This window comes from Pseudochaenichthys georgianus, chromosome 5 (assembly GCF_902827115.2).
Source record: "Pseudochaenichthys georgianus chromosome 5, fPseGeo1.2, whole genome shotgun sequence".
Classification (NCBI taxonomy): domain Eukaryota; kingdom Metazoa; phylum Chordata; class Actinopteri; order Perciformes; family Channichthyidae; genus Pseudochaenichthys; species Pseudochaenichthys georgianus.
Window position 1 is genome coordinate 46,010,303 of NC_047507.1, and position 14,219 is coordinate 46,024,521.

Consider the following 14,219-nt stretch of genomic DNA (forward strand, 5'->3'; position numbering starts at 1 on the left):
TGGAGCACACATTTGAGACACTTAGTCTCGGAGAGAAACTGGAGGTAAAGCGCCTCGGTGCCCACCATCCACCGGATTTCCAAATGGTCCAGACTGCGGGCAAAGTTAAACGTGGGTTTAACGCTGAGTGGTTTGCTAAAAAGAAATGGCTAACGGCGAGTATCCAGAAGAATTCCCTCTTTTGCTTTCCTTGCCTGCTTTTTGGTGAAGATCAAGGTACTTGGTCGAGGACAGGTTACAAGGACTTAAAGCATCTTTCGGAGAGGACAATGAAGCATGAGAGCAGCAACAGTCATTTGGAAAATGCCGTAAAATTGGGATTACTTGGAAGGGTGAATGTTGCAGGTCAGATTGACAGCGCCTACAGACGCGGCATTGATTCTCATAATAGGAAGGTGGAAGAAAACAGGTACGTGCTTGGTCGGATCATCACCTGTATTCAACTGTGTGGGAAATGTGAGACAGCACTGCGGGGCCACGACGAGTCGGCGGACTCTCTGAATCCAGGGATATTCAGGTCAATTTTCGAGACAATGTGTGAGGGCGATTCCAGGCTTCAACGGCACTACGAAGCTCAGCTTGTTTTCAAAGGGACATCAAGCACCATACAGAATGAACTCTTGGACTGCATGTATGATGTGTACAGGGAGGAAATAGCCGAGCAAGTGGACAACACATCATTTGTTGCCGTTCAGGCCGACGAGACAACCGATGTCTCCTGTAAATCGCAAATGGTGATTGTGCTGCGATACATTATGCCTGACCTCACAGTTACAGAGCGTTCTTTGGAGTTTGTGGAAGTAAAGGACACAACTGGTGTAGGTCTCTCTAACAGCATCAAGGCTGTTCTGGAACCCCTGAAGCTGAAAGAAAAGCTAATCGCTCAGACCTATGACGGGGCGGCCGTCATGAGCGGTAACGTGCGCGGGGTACAGACGGTGATGAAGGAGACGTACCCAAACGCTCAGTTTGTTCACTGCTACGCCCACCAACTGAACCTGACCCTGCAGCAACTGTGTTCAGCCAGGACGAGCATCCTGAAGGTGTTTTTTGCAGATCTAACTGCTTTTTCCACTTTTTTCTCCGGTGCTCCAAAACGTGTTGCAGCTCTTGCAGAGGCAACACAGAGACGCATACCACGGCCACCGGCTGTGAGATGGAACTTTAAAAGCAGAACTGTGAACGCGGTTTGGGAGACCCGAGATGCACTACTTCAGTGTATGAAGCATATACGCGCACAACCAGGATGGGATGCGGTCACCATAAGTGAGGCATACGGCCTGTCAAAGAAACTGCGGGACCGAGCATTTATGCAGCTCCTGGAGTTTTTTTCGTTGCTTATGCCAGAAGTGGATGTTCTATACAACACTCTGCAAAAACGAAGCATCGATGCACCTGGGATCAACAGCGCGCTCTGCCGTTTCAAGGAAAATGTTCAGAAAATGAGGCAGAAAACTGATGCATTGGCCGCCACTGCTCATGATGGAACAGACGAGCCAGGCCGACGAGTCAGCAGCACAGCGCCGGTGATGAAGGAGGCTTGTGACACAGTCATCTCACAGGTGGAACAGAGGTTCTCACAGAGTGACCATTTGATCGCTGCAAAGCTTGTTGACAGCTCATTCTTCCCACAGCATGTCCTGTCATTTCCTACACCTGAGCTTGACTGCGCCGTAAAACTGTGGCCTGCGTTGGGAAACAAGGAGAAGTTGAAGTCTGAGCTGACCACGCTCTACCGCCACAGTGACCTTCACACTGGAAACACTGCCCTGTCTCTGTTGAAATCCATTCACGAGAACAACTTGGAGGAAACGTTTGCTGAGACTGTTATTTTGGTCAAAATAATAGTGACAACTCCGATGACGACATCCGAGTCAGAGAGGAACTTTTCCACCCTCAAAAGGATAAAGACTTTCACTCGCAACACCATGGGACAGCCGCGACTTAAAGCATTGGCCATGCTTTCAATTGAAAGCCAGTTGATCCAGCAACTACAGGACTTCATCCCCAAAGTGATAAACACATTCTGTCAGAGGAAGGACCGCCGTGCCGCTTTTCTTTTCAAGTGAGCCTTCAGCTTTGGTAAGTTCATTTATGTCATATATTTTGTTGATCTTCTGTGTTTTGCCTCTGCTGGATCGATTGATATTGTGACCTCGATGATGAGTGTCTGTGTTTTCCTTATATTTACAGTCTATGGTGTTTTAATGCTAAAGCATTACGGTTGTTGTTATTGTTAAGAATTACTTTGTGATGGTGACCTTTACTCCATGTATGAAGGTGCATTACTATGACATCCCCACGCTGTGTACGTAAATGTATGCGCTCACAGTGTTGCTCCGTGTGGTCTTCAGTATGTAATTTGACACTCCCCCTCTCTCTCTCCTCCCCCCTCTCTCTGTCCCCCCTCTCTCTCTCTCCTCCCTCTCTCTGTCCCCCCCCTCTCTCTCTCCCCCCACCTCTTTCTGCCCCCCCCAGTTTTGTACACCTAGAAACGCCACTGCATATTTCGCTTAATATTTGGAGGACAACAACAATCCTGATATCATTAGAAAGCTAGGAATCTCCTCTTTCCAGCAGTGTGTACAACTCAAAATGTGTCTTCGGGTCAATGCGACTGATTTCGATAGAGCAGGTCACATATGTGTTCCTCTGGTCCAGGTGTGAGAGGGCAGTGTGGATGGTGAGGGCTATGGCGTCGTCTGTGGACCTGTTTGCTCTGTAGGCAAACTGCAGGGGGTCCAGAGAGTCAGGGAGGGAGGAGGTGAGGAAGGTTTTGACTAACCACTCAAAGCACTTCATGGTGATGGAGGTGAGTGCTACTGGGCGGTAGTCGTTGAGGCTGGTGATTTTTGTCTTTCTGGGGACAGGAACGATGGTGAAGTGTTTGAGACATGTGGGGACTACAGACTGCAGCAGGGACCTGTTGAAGATGTCTGTGAACACCTCTGGCAGCTGAACTGCACACAGCCTGAGAACACGGCCAGGGATGCCATCAGGTCCAGGAGCCTCGTGTGGGTTAACCCTTTAAAGGATTTGCACACATCTGCCCTGTTTAAAGCAAAAGGTTAGGGCTCCTGGTCCCTCTGTGCCTCCACAGCCTGGCTGCTCTCAAATCGAGCAAAAACACAGAGTTCAGCTCATCTGGGAGAGACGCGCACACAGACAGTCCCGCAGCACCCCCCGCTGCTCCTTTGTAGTCTGTCATTGTTCTTAGTCCCGCCCACATGTTCCGGGTGTTACAGCCTTTGAAGTCAGACTCCACCTTGTCTTTGTACTGTCTCTTTGCACTGCTGATTGCTCTCCGGAGTTCATACCTAGAATTCCTGTACACCTCCAAATCTCCAGCTCTGTGCGCGATAGTTGTTTTGATTCGGGAATGGTCGTACAGAAACCTTCGGTACCACTTCATCAATGCATTTCCCAATGTAGCAGATGGCCGTGTCCGTGTGTGTGTTGATGTTATTGTCCTCAAACACACTCCACTCTGTAGATCCAAAGCAATCCTGCAGAGCTGAGTCTGACTCCTCACTCCATCGTTGTACTGTCCTTGTTATCAGTCTGTCCCGTTTAAGTTTCTGCCTGCCAGCTGTGAGATGTGGTCTGATTTGCCGAAGGGAGAGCGAGGGAGAACCTTATATCCATGTCGAAAAGGGGAATAAACATGGTCCAGTATATTTCCCGTCGGGCAGCTGATGTGTTGGCAGTACTTCGGCAGCACCTTTTTCATGTTGGCGGTGTTAAAATCCCCGGCCACAACGAACGCCGCTTCTGGCCGTGAAGTCTCGGTCTTGTCGATAATTCCAAACAGCTGCTCGAGTGCTGTGTTGTTGTCGGCGAGCGGCGGAATATACACTGCTGTAATCACAACAGATGTAAGTTCTCTCGGCAGGTGAAAAGCCCGGCATGTGATCATGAGGTGCTCTAAATGAGGGGAACAGTCCGAATAAATAATCCTCACATCTGTACACCAGTTATTGTTTATCATGACACACACACCACCTCCCTTACTTTTCCCAGAGTTAACTGTCCGGTCTAGGCGAAAAATAGTGAATCCGCCAGGAACAATGGCGGAGTCCGGGATAGCGGGGTTTAGCCATGTCTCAGTGAGTATTAACCATAGGAATTAACACGTTACAGTTCTTAATGTCCCGTTGAAAAGCAATCCGACTTCTGAGTTCATCTAGCTTATTTTCAATCGATTGAACATTAGCCAGAAGAATACTCGGAAGTGGGGGTCGGTTTTCTCGTTTTCCTCAGTCTGACCAGCTTGGTCTTCCTCAGGTAGGACAACAGTAGCCAAGGCGAATCTCCATTGTCTGTCTGTGGGCTATTGTCCACAAAGATTCTGATGTGAAGAAGTTCCTCTCTGCTATATTGTATAGCAGAGTTGGTGCAGTCGGCCGATCTGCAAAGAAGGGGCCCTCTACCAATATCACTGCTGGGACCGGTTGCCATCATCAAAATGAATGTGCAACCAAGGCAGATGTTTCCTATATATGCCAGCTAAGTTTTTAAATCAGGTTTTTTAAATCACTTCATAGTATAATAGGTACATTTGTGTAGAAATCTAAACGCCCAATACTTAAGCTGGAGAAATTGCAACTACTGTTAGATAAAGGGGGATTAGCACTTCCCAACATTATGTTTATCACTGGGCGTCACAACTTAAATATATTACCTAAAATATTATCCTAATTCTACATTTATTGATTTGGAGAATATAGGGTGTGAGCCCGCATTCTTAATCATTCCATTTATAAAGATAACTTTATTGTTAGAAATACTCTTAAAATATGGAATCCGGTACGTAGGTATTTTGGGATAATAAATCAATACTCTTTATTGATCCCAATTTGGGAAATGTTTGTGTTGCAGCAGCATAAAAGACCATTGTCCAATAAAAATGTAAAAGACTAGAAAACAAGAAAATAGAGAATATACATGTTGAATTTACAAATTAACAATAACAAAATATAAAGCAAGTAATTACAGTCATCTAATTAGGTTGTGCCCTAAAATTGTATCTTTTTGGGAGTCAGTGCAAACTGAGATCAGAAAAGTGTTTGGAATAGGTTGCTATGTTGCTGTTTGTCTTATTTTGTCATTGTTTGTTGTTACTGTTTTGTGGGTTTTATTATGTTAATGTTGTGTTGTCCCTGATGGTATGGTCTCACCTGAAAATGAAAATATTGAGAAAAAAAAACCCGACAGTTGAATAGATTGAAAAGAATGTCAAAACAAATGACATGTCCGAACCTGTTGAAAAAAGTGAAAGAAACGACCTGTTAAAAGAAAAGACCCTGAAAAAATGGTACAAAAATGACAAGTTGAAAAAAACAAGACAATCAAAAAAAGTGAGAAAAAAAACATGTATAGTGTACAGACTGAAGTATTAAAATAACGTATTAAGCGTTAAGTTTAGTATAGCGTATTTCTGGTATATTCATTTTTAATGTCATCTAATATATGTGTGTTTTATATATATTCATGTGTGTTAAAACTTAGATGGACAAGTCCATTTTTTCCTCTTAAATATAGAGAGGTTTTTTATATTGATGTTCCTATAATGATGTCCCATTTTTAGTAGAAGTAGATTTAGCGCAAATGGTCTTTTCTTCCACTTGACTTGTTAATAAACAGAAGGTGGTTTTTTGGCTATTTGTGAGTAGGTACAGTACAGCCTGTGATTTCTGCCTTGAGTAAAAAGATTACCCGTGGATGAGTATTTTTCAGAAAGTCAGTAGAAGAGGCCCGGGAGTCTCTCTGATAATTATCAATGGTCTTTGCAAATTGACAGCAGATGTACCCATGTTAATTGAATTGGTAAGAGGTCAGAGGAACTCCAAGAGAGGGGCTTCCTCAGACCTAATACAATTAAAGTCTTGTTGATTGTCTTGTTGATTGTTCATATCCAGCATGTATTAGCTAAGAAACGATAACAATGTTGGTGCGTAGCTGCATAGGGGAAAATGTATGTGCACTCCTGTGCAGTTCATTGGATAATTCATATCCTGCAAGACCCCTAGAGAGGCCATGGGATAATGGTCGTTCTGAATTTATCAATACATGTATTCCTGTTAAGTGAGCTGACTTCGAGGTTAGAGGAAGTTCAGAGGATGTCGTGCGTGCTAAATTGCCACAACATTTTGGAGTAATTGACTTAAATATATGTGTGTGCTTAATTACTCTGTATGAAGTAGGACCAGTTTGCATGGCAGGAAACATCCTTATTCACACACACACACACACACACACACACACACACACACACACACACACACACACACACACACACACACACACACACACACACACACACACACACACACACACACACACACACACACACACACACACACACACTGTAAGGAGAGGGAGCGAATCAGACGGAGTCAACGGCTCATTGTCTTGGGTCCGCCCAGAAGTGAAACTGGCCAATGGAAAACTGCCAACTCACTGGCTAGCTCGCCCAGAAGTGAAATCGGCAATAACAAATTGCAAATAACAAAGGGAGGAGGAACCGACACAACTCCTCACCACTTGCGTGTATAAATGATATGATATTTTGATGCTCGGCGCCCCTTCTGACTGACCGTCTCGGTGTTGCACGGTAGTGGAATTGAGCCCAGAGTACTCTGTAAATTGTATTGTGTCTTTTGCCATTAAAACTGATTATTGTTCAAAATCGTATCCTGGTGCTCTTAAATTCCTTCTTTTTATGATTTAAACCAGCTCATCAAAAGGACACGTGGAGCCGAGGTGGGTTTCAGACCACTCACCACTCACATCTCCAACAAGACCTGTGAAAAAAAAATAACACAGTCGAAAGGAAAAGAAGAAGAAAGGTAAAAAAAATGACAAGTCCGGATCTGTCTAAAAAAGTGAAAAAAGACAGTCCAAAAAAAGTGCGTACCAGTTGAAAAAGATACAACAGCCTAAAAAAGTGAAGAAAGAACTCCATTCTAAAAAGTGAAAAAAAAACATGTTGAAAAGAAAAAACGTTTAACGTTTAAAAAACGGTCAAAGAAAAAAAGTAAAACCTGTTGAAAAAAGTGAAAAAAAGACAGTGGAAAAACAGGTAAATAAATGACAATTCTTCTTGAAAAAAATATTTTCTTTCAAAAATTCCGGACGGGTCGTTTTTTTCACTGTTTTTGTCGGAATTTTTTTTCGGCGGCAGACAATAAAAAGAAAATTTGAAGAAATTGAAAAAATACGACACAAGAAAAGAGTGAAGAAAACTACATGTCCGGACATTTTACAAAAGTGCAATAACCAACAGGTCTGAAAAAACAGAAAAAATTAATGAGCGTCAGTGCCCGCGGTGTAAAAAAGCAAATAAACTACAGTGAAAAAAGTTAGAAAAACTGTTTTTAAACCAACAGTTGAAAAAAATGGCAGTTCCAGACCTGTGAAAACCGACAGTCAAAAAAGTGAAAAAAATACGACAGGTACCTGTTTAAAAGCAGAAGCAGAAGACAAGGGAAAATAAAACAGCATGAAATGAGACAGTCTAAATAAGTGAAAAGAACGATAGCTACAGCTGTAACTACGGTTCTATTGCGGCTTTCACACCAGCGCTTTTCAGTTTCTAGCTCCGAGCGGGAGCTTTTCTGGTTCAGCTCCGGTTTCCCTTTTCAGCTCCCGCTCTGTGCACACCGCCCACTGGCGCCCCAGAGCTGCCCTTGCTGCGTCATGACGTCACCGTTTACATCGCTGATTTGCCCCCCAACGGAAGCTCACAACAACAACTGCGTCGGGTCGATGATCGTGTTGCTTTTAATCACACGAAGCCAGAATAAATTGAATAACGACTTCTCCAACCTTATACTTTTCTCCAGAGTGCCGTGGTTCATTGTTTATTAATGTGTTTCTGCAGCATTTACCGACCGCTGCAGTGCTGCTCTTCCACGGAGTTTATTCTCCCGTTAGCTCCCGGTTAGCTCACACTGCAGCGGCCGCTCTAAAGTATTCACTGTCCGACTCACACAAGCAGCTGATGCATATCCCCAGTTCCCCTTAGCCTAAGTGAATGTGTGTCAGTCTGAATTGACACTGTTTGGTATCACAACGCTGTTATGAAAGTTTCTCTGGTATAAAACGGGTGATGTTAGCATTAGCAACCGAAGCTAAACTGACTACTTGCATCCGATAGCTGCAATAATACAAAACAACACGTCTGCCTCTCTCCACAATGATCGATGACAGCGAACGGATGGTCAAAGTAAGGTACAAATAAACAGAATCACACGAAGCCTGGTTAGTGTTGCCTGACTTTATAAAGTGTGTTGATAGGCACTACTGCTTGTAGGCAGGCATAACAGTCGACCCATGGGAGGTGGGTTTAGTTTCCTGCACGCCTCGACGTAAGAGAGACGTAAGCGACGTCGCCTCTTAGCTCCAAAGCTCTTGCCTCTGGACCGACAATTTTTTGGAGCTGGAAATGAGGCGGATTCCGGAGCTAAGAGCCGGCGCAGCTCCGGTGTGAACTGGAAAACCCGGCGCTTTTCAGGCTCTAGCTCCGAGCCGGAGCTGAAAAGGCGCTGGTGTGAAAGGGGCATAAGAGTCCCGGATGACCGCCAGAGGCGGTGCTTTAGCACTGGATATATCGATCGCACGCATGCGCAGTTCGAGTACCTAATAACAACAAAGTCACCTGTGACCCACGTGACTACGGCTACATAGGCCGGCGTCATTAGCAGATCGGCTCCCAGATTCTTATTGTGAGCACACAAGAATTCTGAGTGACAGGAAACTCTGGCGGTCATCCGGGACTCATAGACCGTAGGTTACAGCCGTAACTATCGTTCTATTTCGTCCCTACTGACCACCAGAGGCGGTGCTTTAGCACTGGATGACTTATACCAACCATGTCATGAAGAATCCAAGCCCTTGCTCACTACTGGAAGCAGCGGAGCTCGGCCAAAGGACCATGCCCAAAGAATGGGGAGTGGCGACATTAACGTGCCAGAAGACGCCCACGACGCCGCAGCGCAGCTGCCCCAAACAGCTCCCCTGGCTCGACTGGCACACTACGGAGGACATGTCTCCGACAGTGGTGACTGAGCAGGCCAAACCTGGCGACGAGTCTGCACCAATAAGGGCAAAACTCGTCCCGATTCCCTAGACATTAGGGCAAAGGCTTACAGTGATGCACCACTGAGGCCAAAGAAAGAGGTCAAAGAAGGCTCAGCCGGAGCCTGCTGCAGAGAGGTAGAGACAGCCAGCATCAGATGGGACAGGGAGTTCCCGTGCCGCTGTGTCGTAGGCCTTACAGAGCAGCTCGTTTGTGACCCTGCACTGAGGCCGAGGGCACCTGGCATCATGAACCAGAATCGGGGAGGCGATGGCAGGCTCAATGGATGGCAAGCGACCCAGCCCCACCCTCGCCGGATCCTGCATGGCAGCAGAGTGGGAGAGGGCCCTGGGATCTCTCCAGCATGCATGGAGCTCCCTCAGGTACTCCTCTGAAGGAGGAACAGTGGGAGTGACAGGGGCAGGGTTATGCCTGACGAAGGTGCAAGCCTGAGCCGAGTCGGCCTGCGGAACCTGAAGCTGTAAGCGTACCAGGGCCGCACGAATAATGGCCGCCATGAAGGTGTCCTGCAGAGAGCTCTGAACAGAGGAGTGGGAAGCCTCCTTGGGGGTGAGCGGGCCCCCAGCCGGAGCTGCATGGCATCCTCAAGCAGAGGTGTGGCAACCGAAGGAGGGCCAGGCGGCAAGCTAGTAGCCCCCACACCGGCCCCTGGCCGAAGGGCGAACAGGAGTGACTTCGTCTGCTTCGTGACGGCAGCTAACCAATCCACCTTAGAGGACAGCCTGTTTCTAGTCCTCTACCTGGGGGGTGAACCCATAGCCATTGCTCCATCAAGTCGCCGGGAATGGCCAGACTGAGCTGGAGGAAGTTGTGACGAGGAGAGGTACCTCTGCGACTCTAGCCACTCTGATCTCCCGAGACCCTCCTTCAAATGCTTGAGGCCAAAGCAGAGGGGCGCAGCGGTCATGGCCGTCCTCGGGCTCAAGAGAAGCCATACAGGGGCTACATGAATGAGCCATTATGCCAGATGCAGCGTAGCCGGGAGCGGGTGCGAGAACACAGCCTTCCCCAGCTACCTGCTGAACGGAAAGAGTAGAGCAATGCTCCTACTCGCGGAACACAAAGAGGGATGTAACTACACCCACGTTACTGGCAGAGGGAGCGGGAGCGAGAGCACTGCCTTCACCTAGCTGGATTAAATAAAGAAGTTTAACATTACCTCTGCCCGCCCTACCACCCGTCCTCTGGACCCTATCCCTTCAAACCTCCTTCAGACTATCGCTCCTGATATTCTACCATGTATCACCCATTTCATCAACACTTCTCTAACTTCTGGTCACTTTCCAAACAGTCTCAAGGAGGCGAGAGTAAACCCTCTCCTAAAGAAACCCACTCTCAACCCGTCAGATGTTATAAACTACAGGCCTGTCTCTCTCCTCCCGTTCCTGTCTAAAACACTTGAACGCACTGTCTTTAGACAACTCTCCTGCTATCTCCATCAGAACAACCTTCTGGATCCGCACCAGTCTGGTTTCAAGGCAGGTCACTCCACAGAAACTGCTCTCATTGCTGTCACTGAGGAACTGCACACTGCTAAAGCAGCCTCCCTCTCCTCTGTCATCATCCTTTTGGACCTGTCTGCTGCATTCGACACGGTGAATCATCAGATCCTCCTTCGCACTCTCCTAGAACTTGGAGTTTCAGGCTCTGCACTTTCCCTCCTCACCTCATACCTCAAAGACCGCACCTACAGGGTTACTTGGAGAGGGTCTGAGTCCGACCCTTGTCAATTAACTACAGGGGTCCCTCAGGGCTCTGTTCTTGGTCCCCTCCTCTTCTCCTTGTACACAAACTCGCTCGGATCAGTCATTAGCCTGCATGGTTTTTCATACCACTGCTACGCTGACGACACTCAATTAATTCTGTCCTTTCCCCGCTCAGAGACCCAGGTCGTGGCACGCATCTCTGCTTGTCTAGCTGACATCTCTCAGTGGATGTCTGATCATCACCTCAAGCTCAACCTTGACAAGACTGAACTGCTTTTCCTTCCGGGAAAAGATTGTCCTACTCTTGACCTATCAATCAACATTGGCACCTCTGTTGTTTCCCCGACTCAGACTGCAAGGAATCTGGGTGTGACCCTACATAACAACCTGTCCTTCACTGCAAACATCGCTGCTACAACCCGCTGCTGCAGATACACGCTTTACAACATCAGGAGGATGCGTCCCCAGCTGACCCAGAAAGCGACGCAGGTTCTGGTCCATCTCACGACTAGACTACTGCAACTCCCTCCTGGCTGGTCTACCTGCATGTGCCATCCGACCTCTGCAGCTCATCCAGAATGCAGCTGCTCGCCTGGTCTTCAACCTTCCTAAATTCTCCCACACCACGCCGCTCCTCCACTGCCTTCACTGGCTTCCGATAACTGCTAGAATCCACTTCAAGACAATGGTACTTCCGTACCATGCTGCGAATGGATCTGGCCCTTCCTACATCCAGGACATGGTTAAACCGTACACCCCAGCGCGTGCACTCCGCTCTGCATCAGCCAAACGGCTCGCTGCACCCTCACTGCGAGGGGGACCCAGGTTCCCATCAGGAAAAACACGTGGGTTTGCTATCCTGGCTCCAAAATGGTGGAATGAGCTCCCCATTGATATCAGGACAGCAGATAGCTTACACACCTTCCGGCACAGACTGAAAACTCATCTCTTTCGACTCCACTTCGAGCGATAGAACTATTAACAAAGCACTTATATACTAATAAAGGGCTGGCTTATCTAAAGCCAGTTGAGTAGCACTTGAAATGTTTTTGCTCTATGAAGCCTGATGTACTTATATGATTCTGTTTTCTTCAAGTTTGTATTTTTTTGGTCGAACGCACTTATTGTAAGTCGCTTTGGATAAAAGCGTCAGCTAAATGCAATGTAATGTAATGTAACAGGACAGCTTAGCCAGGCGGCTGCTGCTAGAGTCAAGCACACGTCTTCCAGGAGCGGGGGCGAGAACACTGCCTTCACTGGTTGAGTTCATAACGAATGCCGGGTGCAGCGTACCCGGTACATGCCAGGTGTTAGCCAAGCGGCTGCTGCTAACAATCAAGCGAGACCAAGTCAAAACACAAATGTTAAGACCAGATCATTAGTTTCTAAGGAATAGAACAGCCCGCATAGAACTGTAGGCCATGGTTACAGTCAGGGCCGGCCCTATACTGTTGAGGGCCCTAAGCGAGCTTTGACTTGGGGGCCCCCCTCACTCTAGCGCGTTCTCAGACTACATACAACCAACTTTTGTCTTGTGATGTTAGCATAAGCACATATATTGTAAAAATAAGCATGTAAACAACGTGGACCTAACATGCTCTAGGGGGGTCCTCACCTCCTCTACGGGGATCCGGGGCCATGCTCCCCTGGGAAGATTTTGTTTTAAATATTGAAGTTAAAAGCATCAATCTGGTGCACTTTGAGAGCAAAATGAAGTGATCTATGGATACATCTCTCAACACCCATATGAAACAGAACTGTACACAGATTTTATTTATCTTATATTTTACAATAGTGGTCAAACAGCCAAATGTACTGCAGCAAATACGTTCAAACATGCTGTCGACACGTAAAGCAGTGGCAACTATGCCACCATTTCAGCGGATTTTTTCTCAGAAATACTGTCACATAACATCCATATATTTCAGTGCTAGGTTGATGCTTAGCTAAGCTAACTATGAAACACTTGACAGGACTCAGGATCAACTGTGTACTGTAAGGTAGCTTCTAGCTTCATGTCGAACAGTAAGTCAACATTTTCCAGAGAGCTTTCTTTTAAATCACCAGGTAACGCTAAAAAACATTACATTTAGATTGTATGACAAAGTGTTTATTTAATATATCTGGCTAGCTATAGCTACTTGCTAATGGTTTAGCTTACCCCGTGATTCAAAGTAAAATCAACGTAGCTGTAATTTATGCTTTGCTTACATGTTCGCATAACTTGGAAGTTTACTGACATTTACATACCTTGTTTACCTGGCTCAAGTGGTGGCTCTGGGGTTGTTGTGTGAGCCACCACTTGAGCATTTTCGTCTTTTTTAAGAACAAATGTTCTTTTGTCCATCTTCAAAAACTCTGACACAGCTCACAGGATAGGTACCTGTCATCCAATAAGACTGATGTTTATTTCCATTCAACTCTCAGGTTGGTCTGGTGTCTTGCCTCTGTTGCATTCACTGAACACGGGAAATTACAATCATGCTGTCCTCTCTAGTGTCATGATGAGGTTCAGGTAAAGCACGGTTAATGTATTATATGATTGACTCAATAATATAATACATGACTTTGTACCTCCCTATCTCTCATCAATTTCCAACTAAGGCTCCAGTGGGGACCTTATTCCCTGAGTGTTCCTCTCCACCTATGTTTCTTACTCTCTTACTTGCTACCCTTTGCCCTCAACCTATTCTTCCGTCGGTCTGTCTGTGTCTGTGTACTCTCATGTTCCGATTAACCCAGCCACATTTGTTCTTGTTTTGTGTCTATATCTACGCCGGGATCCGGAGTCGAGGCTGATCTTCTTGCTGTGGTCCTGTGTCCTGGATCCTCTAGCCTGAGTTCTGGATTAAGTCGTGGAATTTGGGTCGTGGCTGAACCTGTCTCTGCGGTCCTGCCTGGGTCTCGTCATGCTGCCTCCCTGATGGCTCCCACAGTATTGTTGACATCTTCGTAGATTCATATTCTTATTACAGACACATGCATTTCCTAACATTTGGACTACCTATGCTGTAAATGTATTATCTCTTCAATTTACTCACGGCATCTATTGCACGTCTGTCCGTCCTGGGAGAGGGATCCCTCCTCTGTTGCTCTCCCTGAGGTTTCTCCCATGTTTTCCCTTTAAACTGTGGGTTTTCTCCCAACTTTATGGGAGAGGAAGCGGGAACACTGTCGTCACCAGAAAGTCTAAGCCAAACAATAAACAAGACAACAATCAGGACAACTTAGCTGGGAGAGGGTGCGGGGACACAACCATCACCAGCAACAAGTTGACACAAACCTGTCCGTCGAGGCTCTGCACAGCGCACAGCCGGCCACAGCTCCTGGAGGACGCGTTAACAACCCGTAGCTCCGATTGTCAGTCGCGAAGCTTCACGCGGCCAGCTTCACGCGGCCAGCTTCACGCGGCC

At 46.7% G+C, this 14,219-nt stretch overlaps 1 protein-coding gene across 1 annotated transcript; it reads left to right on the forward strand.

Moving 5' to 3' along the window:
* The first annotated feature begins 533 nt into the window (after positions 1 to 533).
* LOC139433881 (zinc finger MYM-type protein 1-like) lies at positions 534 to 2,069 on the forward strand. Its single transcript, XM_071203323.1, has one exon. It carries the CDS (start codon positions 534 to 536, stop codon positions 2,067 to 2,069), a length of 1,536 nt encoding a protein of 511 aa, XP_071059424.1.
* Positions 2,070 to 14,219: the final 12,150 nt, after the last annotated feature.